This window comes from Hemiscyllium ocellatum, chromosome 16, assembly GCF_020745735.1.
Source record: "Hemiscyllium ocellatum isolate sHemOce1 chromosome 16, sHemOce1.pat.X.cur, whole genome shotgun sequence".
Lineage (NCBI taxonomy): Eukaryota > Metazoa > Chordata > Chondrichthyes > Orectolobiformes > Hemiscylliidae > Hemiscyllium > Hemiscyllium ocellatum.
Genome location: NC_083416.1, coordinates 76,324,554 through 76,350,272, shown reverse-complemented (window position 1 = coordinate 76,350,272; position 25,719 = coordinate 76,324,554). Strand labels below are relative to the sequence as shown.

The following is a 25,719-nucleotide window of genomic DNA, read 5'->3' as shown; positions in this document are numbered from 1 at the left end:
TGCCAGAACCCGGCCCATATCCCTCCAAACCCTTCCTATTCATATACCCATCCAAATGCCTCTTAAATGTTGCAATTGTACCAGCCTCCACCACATCCTCTGGCAGCTCATTCCACACACGTACCACCTTTTGCGTGAAAAAATAGCCCCTTAGGTCTCTTTTATATCTTTCCCCTCTCACCCTAAACCTATGCCCTCTAGTTTTGGACTCCCTGACCCCAGGGAAAAGACTTTGTCTATTTATCCTAACCATGCCCCTCATAATTTTGTAAACCTCTATAAGGTCAGCCCTCAGCCTCCAACGCTCATTACCGACGGCCAATCTCCTGCTTTTTCACCAGGCCTGTGTACAAAATGGGCACTAGTCGAGCCACATCTTGATTTTAAAATTCTCGCCTTTACTTTCAGACCTCTCCCTGACCTCACCCTTATTCTTAATTATGACAGTGTGTTGCACTTTCATGTATTGAGAGCTGCATACATCACCACAACATTAAAAATCACACAACACCCCGTTACTGTCCCACACATTTATTTGGAAACACTAGCTTTTGAGGTGCTGCCTCTTCATCAGGAGGTTGTCAATGCACCAATACACACAGCTCTGGTCACTGCAAACAGAAACGTACATACACCGTGTTTGTTTCAGCTAAGCATCATAGGTGCCAGTCATCTCTGCCTCATTTCTTAGGCAATACCTTAATCAGAGTCAACCTATTTTGTTTAAAATTTGAAAAATTCTTGGCAGTTAACTGTCATTAACTGGTGCATTGTCCATGGAACGTTCCTATCAATCAGAGCCCAATTGCCAACCAATCAGCACTTTTATTTCATACAGAATAAATGTTATTTTTTTCTTTATGTATTAATTCTTGTGAAGATTAGTGGGTGGCACGGTGGCTCATAGCGCCAGAGACCCGGGTTCAATTCCTGAATCAGGCGACTGACTGTGTGGAGTTTGCACGTTCTCCCCGTGTCTGCGTGGGTTTCCTCCGGGTGCTCCGGTTTCCTCCCACAGTCCAAAGATGTGCGGGTCAGGTGAATTGGCCATGCTAAATTGCCCGTAGTGTTAGGTAAAGGGGTAAATGAAGGGGAATGGGTGGGTTGCGCTTTGGCGGGTCGGTGTGGATTTGTTAGGCTGAAGGGCCTGTTTCCACACTGTAAGTAATCTAATCTAATCCTGTAGAAAGTAATCGAATCTAATCCTGTAGATGTTGCCAGGGTTGGAGGGCTTGAGCTATAGGGAGATGGTGGGGCTGTTTTCCCTGGAATGTTGGAGGCTGAGGAGTTTATAAAATCATGAGGGGCATGGATAGGATAAATAGACAAAGTCTTTTCCCTGGGGTCGGGGAGTCCAGAACTAGAGGGTATAGGTTTAGGGTGAAAGGGGAAAGATATAAAAGCGACCTAAGGGGCAATGTTTTCACGCAGAGGGTGGTACGCATATGGAATGAGCTGTCAGAAGTGGTGGAGGCTGGTACATTTACAGCATTTAAAAAATGAATAGGAAAGGTTTTGAGGGATATGGGCCAAATGCTGGCAAGTGGGACTGGATTATTTTAGGATATCTAGTCGGCATGGATGAGTTGGACTGAAGCATCTGTATTTGTGCTGTGCATCTCAATGACTCCATGACTCAATAATTGACCTGAAGCGTGTATGATGAAAGAAGTCTTTTCAGCAATACTCTAGTTCAGTAAAGGGACAAACATCGACATGCCTTGAACTTGGTGTGCAAGGCATGAATTTGAAAACTTGCAAACGGTGCAAAACTTGGAATTGTTGCGTGATAGATGGTAATAAACTTCAAGAGGACATGAGTTCATGAAATGGGCAGACATGTGACAGATGATGTTTAACAGAAAGGTGTGAAATTATATATGCTTGTCAGAAGGATAGACAATCAAAAATAGAGGGTGTAATTCTGAGCAGAGTGTAGGAACAGAAGGATCTGGGGATATATATGCGCAGTTCATTGAAGGTAGCAGGGCAGGATGAGAAATTGGTGAGTATTGTATTTGCAATCCTGTACTTTATAAATAAGAGTTCAAAAGCATTACGTTATAGTGAACCTTTATGAAGTTTTGGTTTATCCTCAGCTGGAGAATTGTGCCTATTTTGTGGGAAAATGAAACATTGTAGGAAGGATTTAAAGAGAGTGCAGGAAAGATTTACAAGAGTAGTGTCAGAGATGAGGGATTTCATAGATCAGAGACGGTTTCCTTTGAGTCAAACATTGAGAGAAGGGTTGAGATAAGTATTCATATCTCTTAAATAAGTGTGTATGGGTCTGTTAATACTGAAAAGCTCCACCCACAAGATGTTATCTGGAATTAGTGGGAGAACAGCTTAGGATTCTGAAGGATCATAAATCCTACCTTCCATGACCACCTCATTATCTTTGTATCAAAATCGTTTACGCCTGTGTAGTTTTATTGGTGCTAACAAGCAGTACTATGCCCTCTTCCGAGCGAGTGACTCTTCTTGTTAGACCAGCACGTGGTTTACCTCGACCCTATCAATCCCTACCCTGCAAAAGGTAGCAGACCGACCTCATGATGAGCAAGAATGCCAATAATCTCATGCAACATGCTGATCAATGGGAGGGATTGCTTATACATCGAGATCCAAGGTGCCTGTGTACAGTAGATGGAGAGGAACGGTTCCCATTGGTTGGAGGATTGAGAGCCACAGCACACTAATTTACAGTGACTGGCAAACAAAAACCATGAGAAGGAAGCTTTTTTTTTAACACAGCAAGTGGTTACAACTTAGAATACCCTGCCTAAGAAAGAGCATGGTGGAATTCAACTGAGGCTTTCATTTTTAAGGGAAAAATGTGTACAGCCATAGGGAAGTTAGTAATGGATTGAAGGACAAGGATGTTAAGTGACATTGAGTTGAGATCAGCCATGATTGTATTAAATGGTAGACCAAATATGAGGGGCTGAATGGCCTACTCCTGCTCTTAATTATTATGTTCTTATGAAAGGGTGGGGAATTGGACGTCACTTGGAGAGAAGCAGAAATAGCTCAGTGGACCAAATGGCTTTCTTCTGTGCTTTAGAAGTTATAAATCATAGAATCATAGTATCCCTATAGTGCTGAAAGAGGCCATTCGGCCCACCGACCTTCTGAAGAGCATCCCACCTAGACCACACAATCCCACCCCCACCTCCAAACATCCTGTCCCTGTTACTTCACATTTCCCATGGCTAACCCACCTAACCTACACATCTTTGAACTGTGATTCTACTCTGTACACTTCAGCTATGACCTATTGGAATGATGGGACAGGTTTGAGGGACCGAATGGTCTGCTGCTATACTGTCATGATGAGTATGGTTTGACAAGTGATTTAAAAGGAGACACAATGTACCATCGGTGTAGTTTGTCAGAGCAGTCAGCTTCTATTTAGCTGTGTCTTGATCTTCTAGCTGGGCTCCATTGACACTAATCTATCCTTTTAAAGCAGTTATTTTGAACAGGAGCTGGATTGCAGCAGGTTTGATGTAATCATTATGGACAACTGCAGAGAAATGTGCAAAACTCTTCAGCCCTTGTATCATGTTGATAAGGGCACAGATGCAAAGTAATTTGTACGTTTCTGAGAGAGGAAGGAAGGATTATGCAGACAGCGTGTGTCAGCGATGTTAATTGAATTCCAAATCATAGCTGAGTGCGAGATGGTCTGCTCCTGGTTGGTTGATAATCTGATGATTGCACTCTGTGCACTTACACTGAATGCAGAATGTGACAGGCCCACAGACTGGAAATCTCACGTTGTAAGCGACAGACTTGTTAATTTCACTGCCGCCTGTCAGTTGTTGGTGTCCCCTCCTGTATTTTTCACCCCAATTGTTCAATTATTGCAAACACTAACGTTTGCGTAGGGCCTTTGACCTGGTGAAACATCCCCAGGCGCTTTGCTTAAGCTTGCATCGAACAGCAATTTTGCAACCAAGGTACCTATCGAGATATTGGGGCAGGTGACTAAAGGCTGGATCAGAGAGAGAGGTGGAGAGGGTTTAAGGAGAGATGGGTAGAGCTCAGGGTCTCAAGAGAATTGGAGTTGTCCGGTTGGAGGATATTGTGGAGAAAAGGAGGGACAGGGCTCTGAAGGGAATAAAACACACTGAGAGGTGATACAATATTAGCAGGAACTTTTTTTTAGCAGGTTATGTGTGTGAATCGTTTTTGTACATTGTGGTTAGAAATTGAGTGCCTTGTGTTCCTTTGGAAGACAACTATATCAAGGGAATTCAAGCAACATCTGTGATTCCCCCTGGGAGGCTGTGTTGAGTGTTTGGAATCCCAGGTCTAGATTCTGTGCCAAGTGCTATCATCAGGCTCAGGTCTGTCCTGTCAATATACACAAGCAAAGAACAAAAGCCTGCATTTATGTAGCACCATTCATGAGCTCATGGTGTCTCAAAGCTCGGCCGGTAGAGTACCTTTCAAATGTGGTCATTGTTGTAATATACAGGGCTGGCCTCCCATCCCACAGCAGCGTGATTGACACTTAACGGGTTCTGAAATAGCCTCGCAAGCCATTCAATTATCTTCAAGAATGTGACTCACCACTATCTTCATACGGATAATTCAGGAGGTGCAACAAATGCAGGGCTGAGGGTGTATAGGGCTCTGGTCAGACCACATTTGGAATATTGTGAGCATTTGTGGGCTCCCTATCTGAGGAAGGATGTGCTGGCTTTGGGGCAGGTCCAGAGGAGTTTGACAGGAATGATCCTGGTGATGAAGGGCACATCATATGAGGAGCATTTGAGGACTCTGGGTCCGTACTTGATGAGTTTAGAAGGATGGGGAGAGTATCTGATTGAAACTCCCAGAATATTGAGAGGCCTGGACAGAGTGGATATGGAGAAGATGCTTCCAATAATTGCAGAGACTAGGACCCAATGGGGACAGCCTCAAAGTAAAAAGATGACCCTTCAGCCATATCAGTCATGATTGAAAGACAGAGCAAACTCAAAGGGCCGAATAGCCTGATTCTGCTTCTATGTTTTATGTCCTAGCCAGTTACATCCATGTCGCAAGAAAAAAATAAATTTTTAAAAAGGAGCAGCCAATATCTGCACAGCAAGCTCCCCCAAACAGCAATGGGGTAAAAGACAATGATGTAGGATTTGTTTTAGGCCCATCCATGAGGGCAGGTGAGGTCTTGAGACAGCAGGATAGTACGCTGACGGTGCCCACTCCAGCAACACAGAGTGGGAGGTCAACCTGGATTCTGGGCTTTGAGTCTTCAGTGTGGGGCTTGAACACAACCTGATCTACGTCAAACATCAATGAGGGTAAGATAATGAGGAAAGAATTAAGAGGGAATTTGATTAAGCTCGAGGAGTTTGCACTTGAGATGGGTTAGTTTCAGGGAGCAAGCATTCATCGTTGCAAGTTGACTTGAATGAACCTGGGGTATGAGTGGAAAAAGGTGCACCTCATGAATTAAGTCTCTCTCTCTCTCTTGTTCTTTCCATGTTTCATTGTCGCTCTTGTCACTCTATTCCCTGACCTCAGCCTGAAAACCTGCTGCTTGCTTCCAAGTCTAAAGGAGCTGCTGTGAAACTTGCGGACTTCGGTTTGGCTATAGAAGTTGAAGGGGACCAACAAGCCTGGTTTGGTGAGTATCAAAGCCAAATGTCTGCCCCAAGTGTATCATAATGGAACCAAATGAAATTTCCATTCTGCCAGAGACACCCAGTAATCCAGAGCTCCAGCTGTTGTGAACCCCCTGCCTATTTCCAGGGCCGTGGGTGAACAAAGACATTTTCACCTCCATTTTGGGGGAGATACAAGGAGTTGGAGGCGGAATAGGGTTTTCTTCAACTGTGAAGTTACTAAAGGTCCCTGCAAACTTTTTCACCCTTTTATCCTTAATGCCTGTCAAAAATGGGGTATATTCTATGTAACACAGGCTATTCAGCCCGACAGGACCTTTTTTTTATTCATTCGCAGGATGTGGGCATCTCTGGCTAGGCTGTGGAATTGTGGGAAACTCCTGGGAGTTGGCCAATTTTCCCATCAGGCAATCTTAACTGTTTCCCACAATTCCACAAGACCAGCATTTATTGCTTATCCCTAACTGCACAGAGGGCAATGAAGAGTTAACCACCTCTTGGTGGGTCTGGAGTCACATATAGGCCAAACCAGGTAAGGATGGCAGTTTCCATCCCTGAAGGACATTAGTGAACCAGATGAAGTTTTCCCAACAATTGGCAATCATGGTCATCATGAGACTCCTAATTCTAGAGATTTGTTTTCAAGTTGAATTCAGACTCCATAATCTGCCATGAGCTGAAAAATGTGTTGCTGGAAAAGCGCAGTAGGTCAGGCAGCATCCAAAGAGCAGGAGAATCGACGTTTCGGGCATGAGCCCTTCTTCAGGAATGAGGAAAGTGTGTCTAGCGGGCTAAGATAAAAGGTAGGGAGGAGGGACTTGTGGGAGGGCCGTTGGAAAAGCGATAAGTGGAAGGCGGTCAAGGTGATGATAGGCCAGAGTAGGGGTGGGGTCGGAGAGGTCAGAAAGAAGATTGCAGTTAGGAAGGCGGTGCTGAGTTCGAGGGATTTGACTGAGACAAGGTGGGGGGAGGGGAAATGAGGAAACTGGAGAAATCTAGGTTCATCCCTTGTGGTTGGAGGGTTCCTAAGTGGAAGATGAGGTGCTCTTCCTCCAGCCGTCGTGTTGGTATGGTCTGGCGATGGGGGAGTCCAAGGACCTGCATGTCCTTGGTGGAGTAGGAGGGGGAGTTGAAGTGTTGAGCCACAGGGTGGTTGTGTTGGTTGGTCCAGGTGTCTCAGAGGTGTTCCCTGAAATGTTCCGCAAGTAGGCGGCCTGTCTCCCCAATATAGAGGAGGCCACATCAGGTGCAGCGGATGCAGTAAAGAAATGCAAAACTTGCACCCACACCTCCCCCCTTACTTCCCTCCAAGGCCCCAAGGGATCCTTCCATATCCACCACAAATTCACCTGCACCTCCACACACATCATTTACTGCATCTGCTGCACCCGATGTGGCCTCCTCTATATTCGGGAGTCAGGCCGCCTACTTGCGGAACGTTTCAGGGTACACCTCTGGGACACCCGGACCAACCAACCCAACCACCCCGTGGCTCAACACTTCAACTCCCCCTCCTACTCCACCAAGGACATGCAGGTCCTTGGACTCCTCCACCGCCAGACCATACCAACACAACGGCTGGAGGAAGAGCACCTCATCTTCCACTTAGGAACCCCCCCACTCCGGCCTATCACCCTCACTTTGACCTCCTTCCACTTATTGCATTTCCAACGCCCTTCCCCCAAGTCCCTCCTCCCTACCTTTTATCTTAGCCTGCTGGACACACTTTCCTCATTCCTGAAGAAGGGATCATGCCCAAAACGTCGATTCTCCTGCTCTTGGATGCTGCCTGACCTGCTGCGCTTTTCCAGCAACACATTTGTCAGCTCTGATCTCCAGCATCTGCAGTCCTCACTTTCTCCATAATCTGCCATGGCAGGATTGGAACCCGGGTACTGAGAACATTAACTGTTAATAGTCTAGTGATAATATCACTATGTCATTGCCGCCCCCAGATGTCAGTGTTACTACTCCAAGTTAAAGTGAGGAGATATTTCTCAGAGATATTTTTCTGTTGTTTGGGGCTGGATTGGGCTAACATATGACTGCCCATGGCATGATAGGAACTTGGGAACAGGAACAGGAATGGCCATTCGGTCCCTCAAGCCTGCTCTGCCATTAAATATGATCATGGCTGATCTCTTATCTCAACGCCACTTTCCTGCACTCTCCCACAAGCCTCTCGTCCCCACTTCTCTTCCTCTCACTCCACCAGCACGGTCCTCCCCCTCTCTAACTTCACTTTGAAAGCATCTATTCATTTCAGTCACTCTTACAGTGGAAAGCCCTCAGTTCTCACCTGCTTATATTTATCCTCCTCCACCAGCAGCACAGCAAGATGTAAACTCTCTGTGTCTGGCAGTGACATTTACAGCAAAGAGCAAGTTACATTCCTGTGTTAATCAGTATTTGTAAAGGTAGATTGATAAAATCATGGATTTATGGACAATACTAAAGCTGATATCTCCTGTTGGAGTACAATTGGTCAGGCAACAGTCAACATCTGGTAGCTACCTTTGCATGTGTGTGAGGTTGAGAGATTAAGGAGACTGAGCCTGTATTCTCTAGAGTCTAGAAAAGTGACTGATTGATCTTCTCAAACAGTTACATTTCATACAGGGTAGGTGCAAACATGCTTGATCTGGTTGACGGGGGTGGGGGTGATATTACGGGGAGGTTTAGTATTCAAAATCCAGGACACAGAGTATCTGAGTAAGGGAAAGGCTATTTATGAGTGAACTGAGGAGTTATTTCTTCATTTAGAGGGTAGGAATTCTCTACCTCAGAGGACAGTGTAAGCTCAGTCATTGAGGATGTTCAGAGATCGAGGAAATTATTCACTATAAAAGGGATGGGGGACAGTACATGAAAATGGATCCTATGGTAAGAGATGAGGCTTGATCTAGTTGGATAGCAGAGTGGGTTCAATGGACCAAAGAGTCTTACTCTTGCTTCCCTTAAAAGAAAAAAAGTTAGATGTTCATGGCAAACCTACACCTGAATGGTCACTTTTACTGAAAATTTTGTTATTAAAAAGTAAATCAGCTTTTTAAAACATTAGTTGAAAATTAAGTTTCACTTCTACAGCAACACATTTCATCTGTAAAGCCTCTTAAACTTATTAAATGTCCTCAGATAAAGCCCAGCAGCACTAACAATTAAAATTTGAAACCACATAAGGAGATAATAGGACTGGTGGCCAAACATTGTCAAACAGATAGGTTCTAAGGAGCTCCTGAAGAAAGACAGTAGAAAATCCAGTTGGATTGAATGGCTTATGTTGCAAATTCTCTGTAATGAGTTTTTGATCCCAGATAAATTGGTGCTTTGCTGTGTAATCATTCACACCAGCTGTGTAATAACCACACAACAGAAACAGACTCGCAGGGGCAGCTGAGGTAAGTGTGTTCTGGATCCAGAGACACCTCAAAGTTGTTAATAGAGCTCAAGTCACAATTTTATTTTGTTAACAACAACTTGTATTCATACAGTGCGTTTCACATGGAGAAACAAATATCTCAGTGCCTTTACAGGAAGGTTAATGGAGAGTTTGACCCTGAGCCACCGAAACAGATATTAGGACAGATGAGAAAAAACTTGGCCAAACTTAAAAATCACCCAACCCCAGTTACAGTCCCACAGGTTTATTTGGAAGCACTAGCTTCATCAGGTGTGAGGGAGCAGAGCTCCAAAAGCTAGTATTTACAACTAAACCTGTTGGACTATAACCTAGTGCTGTGTGGTTTTTAACTTTGTACACCCCAGTCCAACACCAGCGCCCCCACATCTTGCCAAAGAGATTGGTTATATAAAGAGAAACAGAGAGAGCTGGAGATTTTGAGGGAGGGAATTCCCAGGCTTAAGATCCAAAGAGTTGAAGACGCAACTGCCAATAATGGACCAATTAAGGTAGTGGGATGGGGGAGTGAAAAAGGGGTCAGAATTCAAGGAGCACCAATATCTCAGAGGCTGCAGAGCTGGAGGGAACGGCAGAAATAGTGGGGTGAAGCCATGGAGGGATTTGAGAACAATGATGAGAATTTTAAAATAAAGGAGTCGCTAGACTGTAAGCCAATGCCATTCACAAGCACGAGCAGGACTTCCTCCCAAAGCAGACTAGCAACAATCATTTCTAGAAAGGCCAAAGACCATCTGACAGTGTAGAAATGAGCATTGCTTCATTTAATAAAACACCAAATACCACCAGTGCTGGAAATCTGGAATAAAAACAGAAACTGCTAGAATTGCTCGAATGCTCTGTGGGGAGCGAGGCATATTTAAAATGACTCTTCTTCAGAATGGAAGATGAGTTATATTTAATTTGAAATGTTAATGCTGTTCTCTCCCAGAGCAGCCAGAACTGCTGGATATTTATATTTGATGAACGTTTAATTTAATCTGCTTGAGGGTCTCAATATCTCTTCCATTCATTCTCTCCTCTTGCGTTTTTAGGTTTTGCTGGAACTCCTGGTTACCTCTCGCCTGAAGTATTAAGGAAGGATCCCTACGCTAAGCCTGTGGATCTGTGGGCTTGCGGTAAGCAGCTGATGCTGTCCCCAGGGGTTGTAATATTGTGCGAGCTTTGTAGGTGTCACGGAGCTAAATTAAGCGTATGACAGTGGGAGTGAAGAGTCTTGGCAAATATTTTCACAGCAACTCCTTGTTGTGTGAAAGGAAGAAAAATATTTGTCAGTTCACCGCCCTCTTTGTGTAGACCAAGATCTTTATTATTGTAGAACTGGGAGTCTCCCGAGTGACAGGCTGTTCCTCAAGGGACGTGAGGTGATTGAAGCTGAGAGCTCCCCAAGCTTGCTCACACATCAACTGAATTTTTCACACTGGCTGCCAGCTCCCTCCTCACCAGGTAAACGTAGAAGCCTGGAGAAAGTGAGAGCTGCAAATGCTGGAGATCAGAGTCGAGAGTGTGGTGCTGGAAAAGCACAGCGGGTCAGGCAGCATCCGAGGAGCTGGAGAATTGGCGTTTCGTGCATAAGCCCTTCATCAGGAAACATAGAAACCAGCAGCAGGAGTTGCCCTTTCAAGCCTGCTCTACCATTCAAGATGATCATGACTAATGCTCTATCTCATGGTTTCTTCCCATTCTCCTCGATGCGTTTGAAATTGAAAAGAAATCTGTTCCTCCCCTGAGCATATTCAGTGATTTGGCCTCCACAGCTTTCTATGGTAGAGAATTCCACAGCTTCTCTGCCCTTTGAGTGAAGTAATTTTTCCTCACTATCTCCTAAATGGTCTATCCCGTGTCCTTTTTGAAACTGTATTCCCCTGGCTTTAGACTCCGCAATATCCTCTCTCAGTAATACTCTGATGGGTTCAAAAGCAGCTCCTATAATTTGAGCAAATAATCCAGACTGACATTCCCAGGCCAGTATTGAGGGGGAGCTGCACTGTCTGGAATACCAGCTTTCAAATAAGACCGGTCCCTTCTCTCCTCGCAGGTGGATGGAGTAGATCCCACAGCTGTGATTTTGCAGTAGCACCTGAATGTTCTGATGTCCTGGTCAATATTTATGTCTCAGCCAATGTCACCAGAGGATCATTATCTCATCACTGATCCCTACCTCTGCAATTCTACAAGACCATCTTCAATTCCATGAGTGGCACATCCACTATGCCCTTTGCAACATGACAGAGAGCAGGACCTTCAGCTGCCTGAGCTCTGGAATACCTTCCATCCATAAATCCACCTGCCCCTCCTTCCTAAAAGACTCATTTAAAACCTATCCTTTTGACCATGGCTGTGATCACCTATCCTAATATCTCCTCAGGGGCTAAGTGTCAAGTGTTGACCAATGCCCCTCCTATGGAGGTCCTTACTAGGTTAATGTATACTGTCCATAGAACTCCTACAGTGAGAAAGAGGCCACTCAGCCTATCGAGTCTGCACTGACCTCCAAAGAGCGGCCCACCCCCATCTCTGTAATCATGCATTTTCCATTGTATAATCCACCTATTCTGCACATCCATGAACACCATGGGCAATCCACCTAACCTACACATCTTTGGATTATGGGAGGAAACTAGAGCACCCAGAGGAAACCCACGCAGACACGGGGAGAATGTCCAAACACCACACAGACAGTTGCCAAGCGCTGGAATCAAACCCAGGACCCTGGTGTCATGAGGAAGCAGTGCTGCCCAACAGTCTTCCAACATTGACTCACTGCATCTATTTAATTGTTCTCCCACAGTGCATGAATATTCAAATAAACTAAAGAACTGCGGAAGCTGGAGATCTGAAGCCAAAACAGAAACTCAGCAGGTCTGGCAGCATCTCAACCCCCATCATAGACTCTACCCACTCATTCCATCTCCTGAGGTTAGGTTTTTGGATAGATATTCCCTAACTGCCAGAGAAAACCAAATAAGGCTGCAGAGTAGATTAGTTATCTCATCATGACATCATGACACGTGTGACCTCCTAAACTCCTCTCTGCCCAAGCACAAATAAGAACTGTCTCTATAAAACCCTCGTATGATTGGGCTATGGGAAGGAAACTCTCTCTGACCTTCCCTGAACCAAACCCACTGAAAGCTCAAAGTCCCAGTCCATGGAATCTCACTTCCTGGTGAGTTTGTTGATTAATTAAAAGTGACGTTATCTGGTATTGTTAAAATACATTCCATAATTATATATAGCTGCTTTGGGGAAACTCTGCTCAATTAAAATCATGAAAAGATTAATTTCACGATGAGAGATGTTTTAATGCATTGTGAGAATCTCCTGACCATGAAATGAGATGGAAGTCTTCCGTGCAGATAGATTGGCATGAATGTTTGGATCACAGTCTAGTTCAATTTTGGATTTGATACATTGGTCACATAACTCAAAATCAAGAGGGAATTCCAAGCCTCATCAAAGTGGGAAAGAATTGTAAAGTGAGTAGGACCATGACTGGATCTCTCTGTCATGAAGCCAGTGAAAGCACAATGGCCTCCTCCTGTCCCGTTTTGTTCTATAATCTACAACATCAAAAGCTATAGTGTTTTCTCAGTTCTGAATTGAACTCCCTCACAACTGTCACTCTGACAGTGCGGCACCCCCTCAGTGCAGAATCCAACAGTGCAGAACTCCTTCACTACAGCCTCTCTGACAGTGCAATACTCCTTCAGTACTGACCTGCTGACAGTGCGGCACTCCCTCAGTATTGACCCTCTGACAGTGCAGAACTTCCTCACTACTGTCTCTCTGACACTGTGGCACTCTCTCATGCAGTACTCCCTCAGCACTGACCCTCTGACAATGTGGCACCTCCTCAGTACTGACCCTCTGACAGTGCAGCACTCCCTCAGCACTCGCTCAGTACTGATCCTTTGACAGTGCAGCATTCCCTCAGGACTTACCCTCTGACAGTGCGGCACTTCCTCAGCACTGACCCTCTGACAGTGCGGCACTCCCTCTCTGCTGGACTGTGTACCAATCTGGTGTTTTACTCAAATCTCTGGTGTAGGAATCCAAAATGCTCTAACTCAGAGAGATGGGAGCTATCAGTCATGCCTTAGCTGATTCTGAGCCGAGCTCACAGTCAGTCAGCCAATGAGTACTCCTGAAGGGCTAGGTGGGGATTCAATACATTGATCTTTTCTGGCTTGACTTCAAGTTTAAATCAATGTCAGAGCATCACAAATTGGCAGTAAATCTAATCCAATGCAAAATTAGTTCCTGGTTTGCTACTGGCTGCCTGTACCCCTGTACAAGGTGATACAATATTCAAAGCTGAAAATGTGTTGCTGGTTAAAGCACAGCAGGTTAGGCAGCATCCAAGGAACAGGAAATTCGATGTTTCGGGCCAGAGATGAAGGGCTCTGGCCCGAAACATCGAATTTCCTGTTCCTTGGATGCTGCCTAACCTGCTGTGCTTTAACCAGCAACACATTTTCAGCTCTGATCTCCAGCATCTGCAGACCTCACTTTTTACTCACTGATACAATATTCAAGCCTGCTCAACTCTAATCTCCAGCATCTGCAGTCCTCACTTTCTCCTTGAAGATATAATATTCAATACATTTTCCCTTTTTATAAACCTATTAATACACAAGAAAGTAAATCATTTAAGATGGAGATGGAGGACTTTCAGCCCACTACTTTGGAAACATTATGTCATATTTCTGTAAACTCTTCCATCGCTGTTTTGCAATCCCTCCACAGTCTCACTCTTCCCTCTGTTTGGAATCTTCTCCAGCCCCATCATTTCTTTGTAATTCAGAATATGGTTTGTCTGAATAGGTAAGTATTTAATGCTTATCCCTAATGGTGGGCAGTTGCGAGTGAACCCTATTACTGTTGGCCTGGTGTCACATATAGGCCAGTCTGGGTAAATTAGCTGCTCTCCTTTCCCAAAGAAGATAAGCATTAGGTTTTAATTACAATCAGTGATGGTTCCACGGTTATCACTCATGAAGTTAGCTGAAAACCCTGGTTGATTAATTGAATTTAAATTCCTCTAGGTGCTGGTGTAGGATTTGAACCTGTCTTCCCAGAAAATTACCCTAAATTTCTGGATTATCAGTCCAGTGATAATACCACTTCACCAACCTCTCCCCTTGCTGAAGGATATGAACCGAAAGTGGATAAATGGAATGGAGTTGCAGACCAGCCATGATCTAACTGAATAGCAGGGCAGGCTCAAGATAGGGCTGAAAGGCCTCCTTGTGTTCCTATGTTCTCCAATAGCAGGACTGTTACCGGTCTATACTGTTCAGGCATAAAGGTGATCTTATTAACTTACTTTAGGGCTCAGTAGCAAATTTTGAGTGAATGGGGTACTTTTCTACTGAAGGATCTTATAGCTATCAGTTGTTATTAAGGAGAGCCTAACTATTGTGTGATATCAGTGCGGAGATACATACTCTGCCTGTGGGATTTCCCACTGCTGCTTGTTTCAATGGAAGAGGCTGAATGATATCCCATTCACTTCTATCCTCGGATGTAAATGTTACAAGATTGAATCAGGACAGTGCTATGATAGCATGATAGTACACTGAGCTCTATTCCCTTTGTCTTGTCTCCATCAGGTGTCATTTTGTACATTCTGCTGGTCGGTTACCCGCCATTCTGGGATGAAGACCAACATAGACTATACCAACAAATCAAAGCTGGGGCCTATGATGTAAGTATCCGCTTGTCATGTGTTTATTGGTCTGTAGGGTGAAGGGAGTGAGGAGGTGCTGGGATCTCCTTGTTATGTCGGGGGCATGTAGATGATCTCCCATGGATGCAGGACAACCTGACTTGATCTGATCCACATGAACTTAGATAGTCAGTTAATTCATTAGTGAGTTAGAGTCACATCCAACACACTAAGGTCTTCCACAGTTAATGTCTAAACTTGTTGGTGTGTCCTGTTTTTGATAAGACATTTTTTATCTAAGCAAGTCATTAGTCTAATTCCAACACTCCCTACCAGGGCGACCTTTAGTTCAAAACTTAACTTTCTTGCTAACGGGGTTCTGCCAAGTATACAAGAGGTCACTAACCCTCCTACCCTGTCCAGTTGTTGTCTCCAGGAAAGTACGGAACTGCACTACTCCAGGTCAGGGTGAGTGAGCCAGCTGAATGAGAACATTGATGGAAGCTAGAATGATATATTCATTGGGAGACTAGGTTCAATTGCATACTGATCTGGCCTCTATTCATCTTCAGTTCCACGTACAATTAGTAAAATTCCATTGTGCCCCCATTCCAACACAAATATGTGTATCCTTAGGTTGTCTGTCAAGTCAATAGATCCCTTCCTGAGGACCATCAGCTGACCAAGTTGAAATATTGGATTTGAGATTGTAAACTGAGATGGGCTTTCCAGTTTTCAAAATGAATGGTGGAACTTTATTAATGGTTTTTAAATGATCTGTATTAGAAATTTTAAATAACTGTATTGTTTGAAGATGGAAGTTTTTTAAAAAATTCCTTCCTGGGGTGTGGCCATTGTTTATATTGTTCACAAACTGGTTCATTGCCCTGGGACGGGAGTCACATATACACCAGATGGGGTAAGGACGGCAGATTTCCTTCCCTCAACCACAGTAGTGAATCATCTGGGGTTTTACAGTAATCAGAGGTTCTTCGATGGCTATCATCATTGATGACTAGCTTTCAAATCTGGATTTATTCACTCAATTTAAATTTCACCAGCTGCTGTGGTGGTTTTTATATCCATTATTAACCTGCACTCACTGATACTGCCACTACTCCACCATGTCCCTTTATAAGGGTAGTGAAGCAAAGGTGGTTAATGGAATTAAGATACCAATCAGCCATGCTCTAACTGGATGGCACAGCAGATCGAAGGGGCTGAATGGCCTCCTCCTCCTCTTCCTACATTCTAAAACAGCAGGGCGATTGGGTCTACCCACCAGTCAGTGTCTAGGCATGAAGGTAAAGATTACTTCCTTGATATTTTCTTTGATAATGGAGCTCTCCAACTCTTAACTATTTTATTGATCCATCTCCTTCCTTAACCCCAGTCTCAGTCATGGCTAGACATTGGGTTCTCGGAATGAAATAGTCTTGGCTGTTCAGTCGTTCCTTGGTTTCCTTTCATGCCCTCTTTCTCTCGGTAGTTCCCGTCTCCAGAGTGGGACACTGTGACACCTGAAGCAAAAGACCTCATCAACAAGATGCTGACAATCAACCCCGCGAAACGCATCACTGCCGGAGAGGCCCTCAAACACCCCTGGATCTCGGTACGTTCACAGCTGTTCAATTGTGTGGCATAGCCCAGTGGCGGCGAGGATTGGGCAAGGAGATGGGGCAGGTGGATAAAGGCCATGACAGAGTAGAGTATATGTGGCTGTGGGAGAGGACTAAACAGCCTGGTCAGACCACAGCTGAGATACAGTGAACAGTTTTGGACGCCTTATCTAAGGAAAGATAGATTGGCATTGGAGGCAGTCCAGAGAAGGTTCACTCGACTGATAGTCAGTGTGGAATGACTGTCTCTCGAGGAGAGGTGAAATGGGTTGAATTTGTACTTGATGGAATGTAGAAACCTGAGGGGAGAGCTCATTGAAATATACCAGATTCTTGGGGGGGGGGGGGGTGGGGGTGGTTTGACAGGGTCAATGTGGAAAGGTTGTTTCCCCTTTATAGAGCTCAGAACAAGAGGGCATAATCTCAGGTGAAAATGTGTTGCTGGTTAAAGCACAGCAGGTTAGGCAGCATCCAAAGAATAGGAAATTCGACGTTTCGGGCATAAGCCCTTCATCAGGAATGAGGAGAGTGTGCCAAGCAGGCTAAGGTAAAAGGTAGGGAGGAGGGACTTGGGGGAGGGGCGATGGAGATGTGATAGGTGGAAGGAGGTCAAGGTGAGGGTGATAGGCCGGAGTGGGGTGGGGGCGGAGAGGTCAGACAGAAGATTGCAGGTTAGGAGGGCGGTGCTGAGTTGAGGGAACCGACTGAGACAAGGTGGGGGGAGGGGAAATGAGGAAACTGGAGAAATCTGAGTTCGTTCCTTGTGGCTGGAGGGTTCCCAGGTGGTAATCTCAGGGTAAAGGGTCGCCCATTTAAAACAGGGATGAGAAGGAATTTCATCTCTTAAAAAGTTGTGGAGCTGTGGAATTCATTACCACTGAGGGTTGTCAAAGAGGGTCTATTCCAGTTTGAGCCAGATGATTAATCAGTAAGGGAATCGGGGGTTGATGGGGGAAAAGCAGAAAGGTGAAGTTGAGGATTATCAGATCAGCCATGATCTCTTTAAAGAGAGATAGGTTGAATGGCCTACAGCTACTCCTAGATCTTCTGAGTAGGATCCCCATGATCGAGATGGGAGGCAGGATGAGTAGGATTTAGGACTCGTATTCTGGAAGTTTGAATTTTATAAATCGAACACCATTGTCTGTCAAAACCTCCTTGCCATTTTATAAGTGTATAATTTATAACTTGTCATATCTGATTGGCCGTTTCCAAGCAGCATATAAGTTCAGAAGGCTCACTATTGCTTTCTCCATAGAAACACCTTAGCCAATCAGAGTTGATGTTCCAACAAATCAACACCCTTTTCTCCCATCATGTGAATTATTGTGATCATTTGAAATTTGGTATTCTTGCATTTGTCCTGATGAATGAAAGACATAAAGCTTCAACACCGTGCCTCTCTTTCAAGCACTATTTAAGTTCTGTATTACTAGCAGTTTTAATTTTATTTACTTGTTCCCAGTCTAATGACTAATGAAGAAATACCTTGGTTTTGTTGAGTCTCTCTTTTTGATGCTAAAACAGATAGGTTTTAGGCTACTTTCTTGATCTGGTTCAACAGCCAGCCCCAGCACGATGTATCACACGAGCCTGTTTTCATATAACTTTACCCAGATGCATCCATTACAGTGCAGCCCTTAATGTTGCTGCTAAGTCCCATCCACCGACCACCTCCTGTGCCCACTAAGCTACATTGGTTCCCAACCCAGCAACACCTCAATTTTGTAAGTCTCAAATCTCTTTGTGGCTTCGTCTCTCTCTGCCCCCTGTAACCCCACAAACGCTCTGAGAATTCTGTACTCCTCCTCCGGTTCCAACCTTTTGCACAGCCCCTATTCTCATTGCTATGCTATTGGCAATGGCGCCTTCGAGGGCAGTAGGCTATGGGCTTTGGAAATCACCCCAGGAACCGTTAAGCCCCTCTCTCTCCTCCAGGACGCTCTTGAAAACCTACCTCTTTGACCAAATTGTTGGTCATATAAACCAATATATCAGTGTACTTTCCAAACAGCCCACTTTTATATTCACAGAATCCCTATAGTATGGAAGCAGGCCATTCAGCCCATCCAGACCACACCAACCCTCCAAAGAGCATCCCACCCAGCCCCACGCGCCTGACCCTGTCCCTGTAACCCTGCATTTCCCATGGCTAACTCACCTAGCCTGCACATCCCTGGACACTATGGGGCAATTTAGCATGGCCAATCCACCTGACCTGCACATCTTTGGACTTTGGGAGGAAACCCACGCAGACACAGGGAGAATGTGCAAATTCTACACAGACAGTTGCCTGAAAAATGTACCTCTTTATACCCCCTGCCCCCGCCCCCAAAAGAACTGCCCTAAAAATTCCAGCATTACCCTTGAGGTATCGAGATAGAAACAAAAGATTGTATTTCCCAAACACTTTATAGCATCAGGGCATCTTCAAGCAACTACATGGTTACAGCAAAGAAGGTCATTTTGTGCATACTCTATAACAGCAACTAAGAGCATCCCACCCTCGCCCATTCAAATTTTTCTCTTTACTTCTCTTTGAATGCCATCATCAAATCTCCCTCCACCTCACTCCATTGGTGCCTCCCTCCTCCTCCCCACTCGAATGAATCTCCCTCCACCTCACTCCATTGGTGCCTCCCTCCTCCTACCCACTCGAGTGAATCTCCCTCCACCTCACTCTGTCAATGCCTCCCTCCTCCTACCCACTCGAGTGAATCTCCCTCCACCTCACTCTGTCAATGCCTCCCTCCTCCTACCCACTCGAGTGAATCTCCCTCCACCTCAATCCATCGGTACCTCCCACATCCTAAACAATTTTAAACAATTAGTTTTCCTGACGTTGCCTTTGCTTCCTTTTGTTTGTTTTGCCAATTATCTTTATCCTGTAGCCTCTGGTTCTTGACTTTTATGCCGATGGCATTGGTTTCTCCCTGTCAGCTCTGTCCAGACTCCTTCCCAGCTTTGAACAACTCAGTCAAATCTCCTCCTGCAAGGAAACCAGCCCAAGCTTCTCCAATCTGTCGAAAATGCTGAGATTACCTCACACCTACAGCTATTGTGGCACGGTGGCTCAGTGGATAGCACTGCAGCCTCACAGCACCAGGGTCCCAAGTTCGATTCCAGCCTCTGTGCAAACTCCACACCAGCAGTTGCCCTTCTCCCCGTGTCTGTGTGGGTTTCCTCCGGGTGCTCCGGTTTCCTCCCACAGTCCAAAGATGGGCAGGTCAGATGAATTGGCCATGCTAAAACTGCCCATAGTATTAGGTGCATTAGTCAGAGAGAAATGGGACTGGGTGGGTTACTCTTCGGAGAGTTGGTGTGGACTTGTTGGGCCAAAGGGCCGATTTCCACATTGTAGGGAATCTAATCTATTCTAATAAGGCTCTCAGTTATGGAAAAAAAATCAGGCTTCTCTATCTGAGACTGGACTTGAACCCACAACCTTTTGTGAGAAAGCCTAGGAAACTGTACATTGAGACAACATCAAGACTTTAAGCCGTGCTGTTCTTTCAGAAATGGTATTATTGTCCTGTCACGCTTATTGGGCGGTTAAGTCGTTTGCTTGAGGAAACTTTGCATTATTGCATTGTTCAAACAATAATTTATTTTTTTCTCCCCCTCAGCATCGCGCTACAGTGGCCTCTTGCATGCACAGGCAAGAGACAGTAGACTGCTTGAAGAAGTTCAATGCAAGAAGGAAGCTCAAGGTATGTGTCTCTTATTAATCGATCCCCTTGAATGAGTGAACTGAGTACCTGACAGCCCAGAGCTCCTGTAACATTGGGCTTTATTTCTTGAGGAGTACGATTGTGAAGTATGGAAGTTCTATTAAACATCAACCAACCGCACCATGCATAGAACTCCATATTGCAACAAGAGTATTGTGGAACTTTTTTTTGGGGAATTAGTTGGGGAGTAGAAGGCTTGGAGTTGAATGAATCACTATTCTGATTTTGTTTTCTTGTTCATGGAATGTGGCATCACGAGCAAGGCCAGTGTTTGATGCCCAAGCGTAAATATTCTCGAACTGAGTGACTTGTTTCAGAGGGTAGTTAAGAATCAGCTACATTGGTGTGAGACTGAAAGCACGTATACGTTAGACCAGGTAAGGATGGCAGATTTCCTTCCCTAAATAAAGCAGACAGGTTTTTCTCACAAAAATAAGTAGCCTCATGGTCAATGAGGCTGGCTTTGTATCCCAAATTTTATAATTAAATTTAAATTCCACCAGATGCCAGGGTGAGATTTGAACCCATGTCCTGACCACAGTAGCCTGGGGTGATAAGTTGCTAGGTCAGCAGACTGTGTCAAACCCCCTTCTAGAGAATCCCTCCAAACAGCCTTGATCTCCACCACCAGGAATAATGTATCCCAAACTCTTTCCCATCATGTTCCCATTTCAGTGCTCAAAGTTTGAGGAGACCCTAGACCTGTGAGAGAGTGGGGACATAGATGAAAGGTTTCAATGCCTGGCCTGATGGCTCTGACAGTGAGGTGGGGGAAAGCTGTTTAATTCACATGGTTTCTCAGTAAAAGGCTGGGACTCAAGCCCACAAAAGCAGTCCCTGTGAGACTCAAAGGGGCCTCACACTCGGTCAAAACTCCCCAGCATCTATTGTTGCATCTGAATCCACCACTGAGGAACAGGAGATTCGACATTTTGGGCATAAGCCCTTCTTCAGGAATCTTATGCCCGAAACGTCGAACCTCCTGTTCTTTGGATGCTGCCTGACCTGCTGCGCTTTTCCAGCAACACATTTTCAGCTCTGATCTCCAGCATCTGCAGACCTCACTTTCTCCTCTGAATCCACCACTCCAACATTTGGCCCACAATTTGGGAAGGCCTGACCGAGAAGGACAGGGGCAGCGTATACAGGGGAGCACCACCACCTGCAAGTTCCTCTCTAAACCACTCATTACCCTGACTTGGAAATATTCCACCGTTACTTCTGGGTCAAAATCCTGGCATTCCCTGCCTAAGGGCATTAATGGTCAACCTTTCACACATGGACTGCAGTGGTTCAAAATGTTGACTTCTCAAGGACAATGAAGTTATAGGTCTGACCCTACCAGCAAAGCTCCTATTTTGGGAATACGATTTTTCTGAAAGTGGTATTTCCCAAGGAACTGTACCGAGGCCTCTAGATTTTCACCATCACCATTTAAACAATGAAGAGTTATGCACATTTGAAGGCATTACTGTAATGTACAAGGAGAAAGTGAGGACTGCAGATGCTGGAAATCAGAGTTGAAAGTGTGGCGCTGGAAAAGAACAGCAGGTCAGGCAACATCCGAGGAGCAGGAGAGTCAACATTTTGGGCATAAGCCCTTCATCCGAACGTTCATGGATGAGAGAGTGAAGCTGCAAAGAAACATTGCAAAACTCAGTGACAGAGCGAACTATGACAGATAGAGTCAAGAATGTGGTGCTGGAAAAGTACAGCCAATCAGGCAGCATCCAAGGAGCAGGAGAATTGATGTTTTGGGTATAAGCCCTTCATCAGGAATGAGGCTGGGAGCCTCGGGGATGGAGAGATAAATGGGAAGGGGAGGGGGATGGGGCTGGGGGAATGGTAGCTGAGAGTACGATAGGTGGATGGAGGTAGGAGTGAAGGTGATAGGTCAGAGGGGAGGGTGGAACGGATAGGTGGGAAGTAAGATGGACAGATAGGACAGGTCAAGAGGCAGTGCTGAGCTGGAAGGTTGGATCTGGTATAAGGTGGGGGAGGGGAATTGAGGAAACTGGTGAAATTCACATTGATCCTGTATGGTTGGAGCGTCCCAACCGGAAGGTGAGGCGTTCTTCCTCCACACAGCAGGAGGTAAGGGTTTGGCGATGGAGGAGGCCCAGGACCTGCATGCCTTTGTCGGAGTGGGAGGGGGAGTTAAAGTGTTCGGCCACAGGGCGGTGGGGTTGCTTGGTGCGTTTGTAGATGTTCTCTGAAGCACTCTGCAAGTAGGCGTCCTGTCACCCCAATGTAGAGGAGACCGGATTGGAAGAAACGGATATAGTAAATAATCTGTGTGAAACTGCGAGTAAATCTCTGATGGATGTGGAAGACTCCTTTGTGGCCTTGGACAGAGACCTATGACAAAGCTCAATGTGTTTAAGTGGAGGGTCATGCACTGGATCTGGGAAAAACAGATTATTTTCCAAAGCATGGGAGTATATTCTATGGAAGAACAGAGAGATTCTGGTGCAGTATTGGTGCCTTACAGTTCACTCAGGAAGACCAAGTTGTTGTGGAAACATGCATGTTGGAGCATGGAATTAAGAATAGTGATGGGAGAGATCATCACACAGATGAACAGGAATCTCTCCCATTCTTACTGCCTGCCATTGGCTTGTGTCGAGAAGATGTCATCTTCCACCAGCTTGGACATCACATCATAAGGTGGGGCTTGAACCCAGAGCTTCTGCATAAGAAAGGGGGAATGCAACCCATTGCATTCCAAAACGTCCCCCTGAAATTGCTAAAGCCTACTGCAGTGGTACAAAAGAATATCCAAAAAGGACTCATGAGAGTAAAGTACTGAAGAAATGGCAGCACGATGGTTCAGTGCTTAGCACTGCTGCCTCACAGCACCAAGAACCCAACTTTGATTCCAGCCTCGGGTGACTGTGTGGAGTTTGTATGTCCTCCCCGTGTCTGCATGGGTTTCCTCCAGTTTCCTCCCACAATCCAAAGATGTGCATGTTAGGTGAATTGGCCATGCTAAATTGTCCCATAGCATTCAGGGATTTGTAGGCTAGGTGCATTAGTCAGGGGGGAATGGGTCTGGGTGGGTTACTCTTCAGAGGGTGGGTGTGGACTTGTTGGGCCGAAGGGCCTGTGCCCACATTGGGGATTCTATGATTAACTCAGCAGATCTGGGGAGAGAGAAACAGAGTTAACATTTCAAGTCCAGTAGGAATTCTCTTTGAGAGCAGTCACATTGCATTCAAAACATTAAATCTGTTTCTCTTGTTGTTCAGAAAGCGTACAGTGTTTTGGCCTTTAGGGCAGCGTGGTGGCTCAGTGGTTAGCACTGCTGCCTCACAGCACCAAGGTCCCAGGTTCAATTCCAGCCTTGGGTGACTGTCTGTGTGGAGTTTGCACATTCTCCCTGTGTCTGCATGGGTTTCCTTCCACAATCCAAAGATGTGCAAGTTAGGTGAATTGGCCATGCTAAATTACCCATAGTGCTAGGTGCATTAGTCGGAGGGAAATGGGTCTGGGTGGAAAGTTGAAAATACCTGCCTTACAAAATTCCAAAAAAACATTTCTCAGTGCCATCACAATTGGGCGGCATGGTAGCACAGTGGTTAGCACTGCAGCCTCATAGCGCCAGGGACCTGGGTTCAATTCCCGCCTCAGGCGACTGACTGTGTGGAGTTTGCACGTTCTCCCCGTGTCTGCGTGGGTTTCCTCCGGGTGTTCCGGTTTCCTCCCACAGTCCAAAGATGTGCGGGTCAGGTGAATTGGCTATGCTAAATTGCCCCTAGTGTTAGGTAAGGGGTATGGGTGGGTTGCGCTTAGGCGGGTCGGTGTGGACTTGTTGGGCCGAAGGGCCTGTTTCCACACTGTAAGTAATCTAATCTAATCTTAATAGAGGGATTGAGTTCCGGAACCAGGAGGTTATGCTGCAGCTGTACAAAGCTCTGGTACGTCCACACTTGGAGTATTGTGTACAATTCTGGTCACCGCATTATAAGAAGGATGTGGAAGCTTTGGAAAGGGTGCAGAGGAGATTTACTAGGATGTTGCCTGGTATGGAAGGAATGTCTTACGACGAAAGGCTGAGGGCCTTGAGGCTGTTCTCGTTAGAGAGAAGAAGGTTGAGAGGTGACTTATTAGAGACATACAAGATAATCAGAGGGTTAGATAGGGTGGACAGGGAGAGCCTTTTTCCAAGTATGGGGACGGCAAACACGAGGGGACACAACTTTAAAGTGAGGAGAGATAGGTATAAGACAGATGTCAGAGGTAGTTTCTTTACTCAGAGAGTAGTAAGGGTATAGATTGCTTTGCCTGCAATGGTAGTAGATTCTCTAAGTTTAAGTGCATTTAAGTCGTCATTGGACAGGCATATGGACGTACATGGAATAGTGTAGGTGGGATGGGCTTCAGATTGGAATGACAGGGCGGCGTAACATCGAGGGCCGAAGGGCCTGTACTGCACTGTAATGTTCTATGTTCTATGTTCTATGTTCTCCCTCCACAGCTGCTGTCAGACCTGCTGCATTTCTCCAGCACTCCCTGTGTTTAATTAAGATGTCCAGCTTCCACAGTGTTTGGCATTCATTAACATGAATGAATTTTGGTTGGATTTCATGGTGTTAGAAATTTTTCAGGATGGATCTAGTAACAGTGGCTTCTTGTATGCACAGGCAAGAGACAGTGGAGGGCAAGTCCACATGGAATTGTCACAATATCCCTGGCATATAAATGGGAAAATTATGAATTAAAGCTACATCTTGTATTCTCTTGAGTTTAGCAGACTGTCAAGTGAGTTAGTCAACATAATTACAATTGTATAATAGGATTTGCTTTGGTAGAGAGAGATTATCTTTGTTGGGAGTGTTAAGAATAATTCTTTAAAATTAGAGCTCCGGCGATTCAGGGGTGGTGTTAGGAAGTGATGGGGGAAACCTGGAACTCCCTCCAAACTTTCTATGGACCAAGGAACCAGTCAAAATGTTTAAGAATGGGATGAATAGATGAACACTTGGGTAAAAGATATGGAGCCAAGGGCAGTAAATGGAAACAAGCTACAGATCAGCCACAAGGCAATGGAATGTTGGAATAGGATCGAGAGGCTGAATGGCCTCCTCCAGTTTCAGTGCCATATTACAGGAGGAGAAGCCAGATTAGCACCATGCACAGAAGGTGACTCTTCACCTCTCCTGCCCTTTCACCTCTTCAGTTTCTAATAGATTTAGACACCTCCAACATACAGAAAAGTTTGGAAAACTGGGGACATTCAGTACATAAGGCCATTCGGTCCCTCTAGCCCCTTTTCCCATTCCATTAGATCACTACGTATTCTAGTTATCTACCTCCCTTGGCTTTGGCAAGGAAATATGCATCAATCCCAAATTTAAAGCTCTAGATTAAGTGTTTTTTTTGTGTGTGTGAGAGATCTTTCCATAATGCCACCGTCCTTTACATGAATAAATGTTTCCTAACTTCTCTCCTGACCAGTCTGGCTTGGATTATCTGCTCTTGCTTCAGATCATCTTCCCCAACCGCCATTCCCGACTCTCCATCACCAACAGAAAACACTCCTCCCTTTTTAACTTAGCAATTCCTCTGAAAATCCTGAAATCCACATTCAAACCACCTCTTACATTCAAGGGGTACAAGTGCAGTTTATTCACTTTCTCCT

General features: G+C 45.3%; 1 protein-coding gene across 1 annotated transcript in view; it reads left to right on the top strand.

Annotated features, from left to right (window-relative positions):
• The window catches only part of LOC132823489 (calcium/calmodulin-dependent protein kinase type II subunit alpha), a 240,250-nt gene that overhangs the window by 175,204 nt on the left and 39,327 nt on the right, over positions 1 to 25,719 (top strand). The window contains exons 7-11 of the mRNA XM_060837410.1: positions 5,539 to 5,641; positions 10,092 to 10,175; positions 14,673 to 14,767; positions 16,218 to 16,340; positions 19,974 to 20,057. Coding sequence (XP_060693393.1) covers positions 5,539 to 5,641; positions 10,092 to 10,175; positions 14,673 to 14,767; positions 16,218 to 16,340; positions 19,974 to 20,057 — 489 coding nt within the window. The remainder of the gene's footprint in view (positions 1 to 5,538; positions 5,642 to 10,091; positions 10,176 to 14,672; positions 14,768 to 16,217; positions 16,341 to 19,973; positions 20,058 to 25,719) is intronic.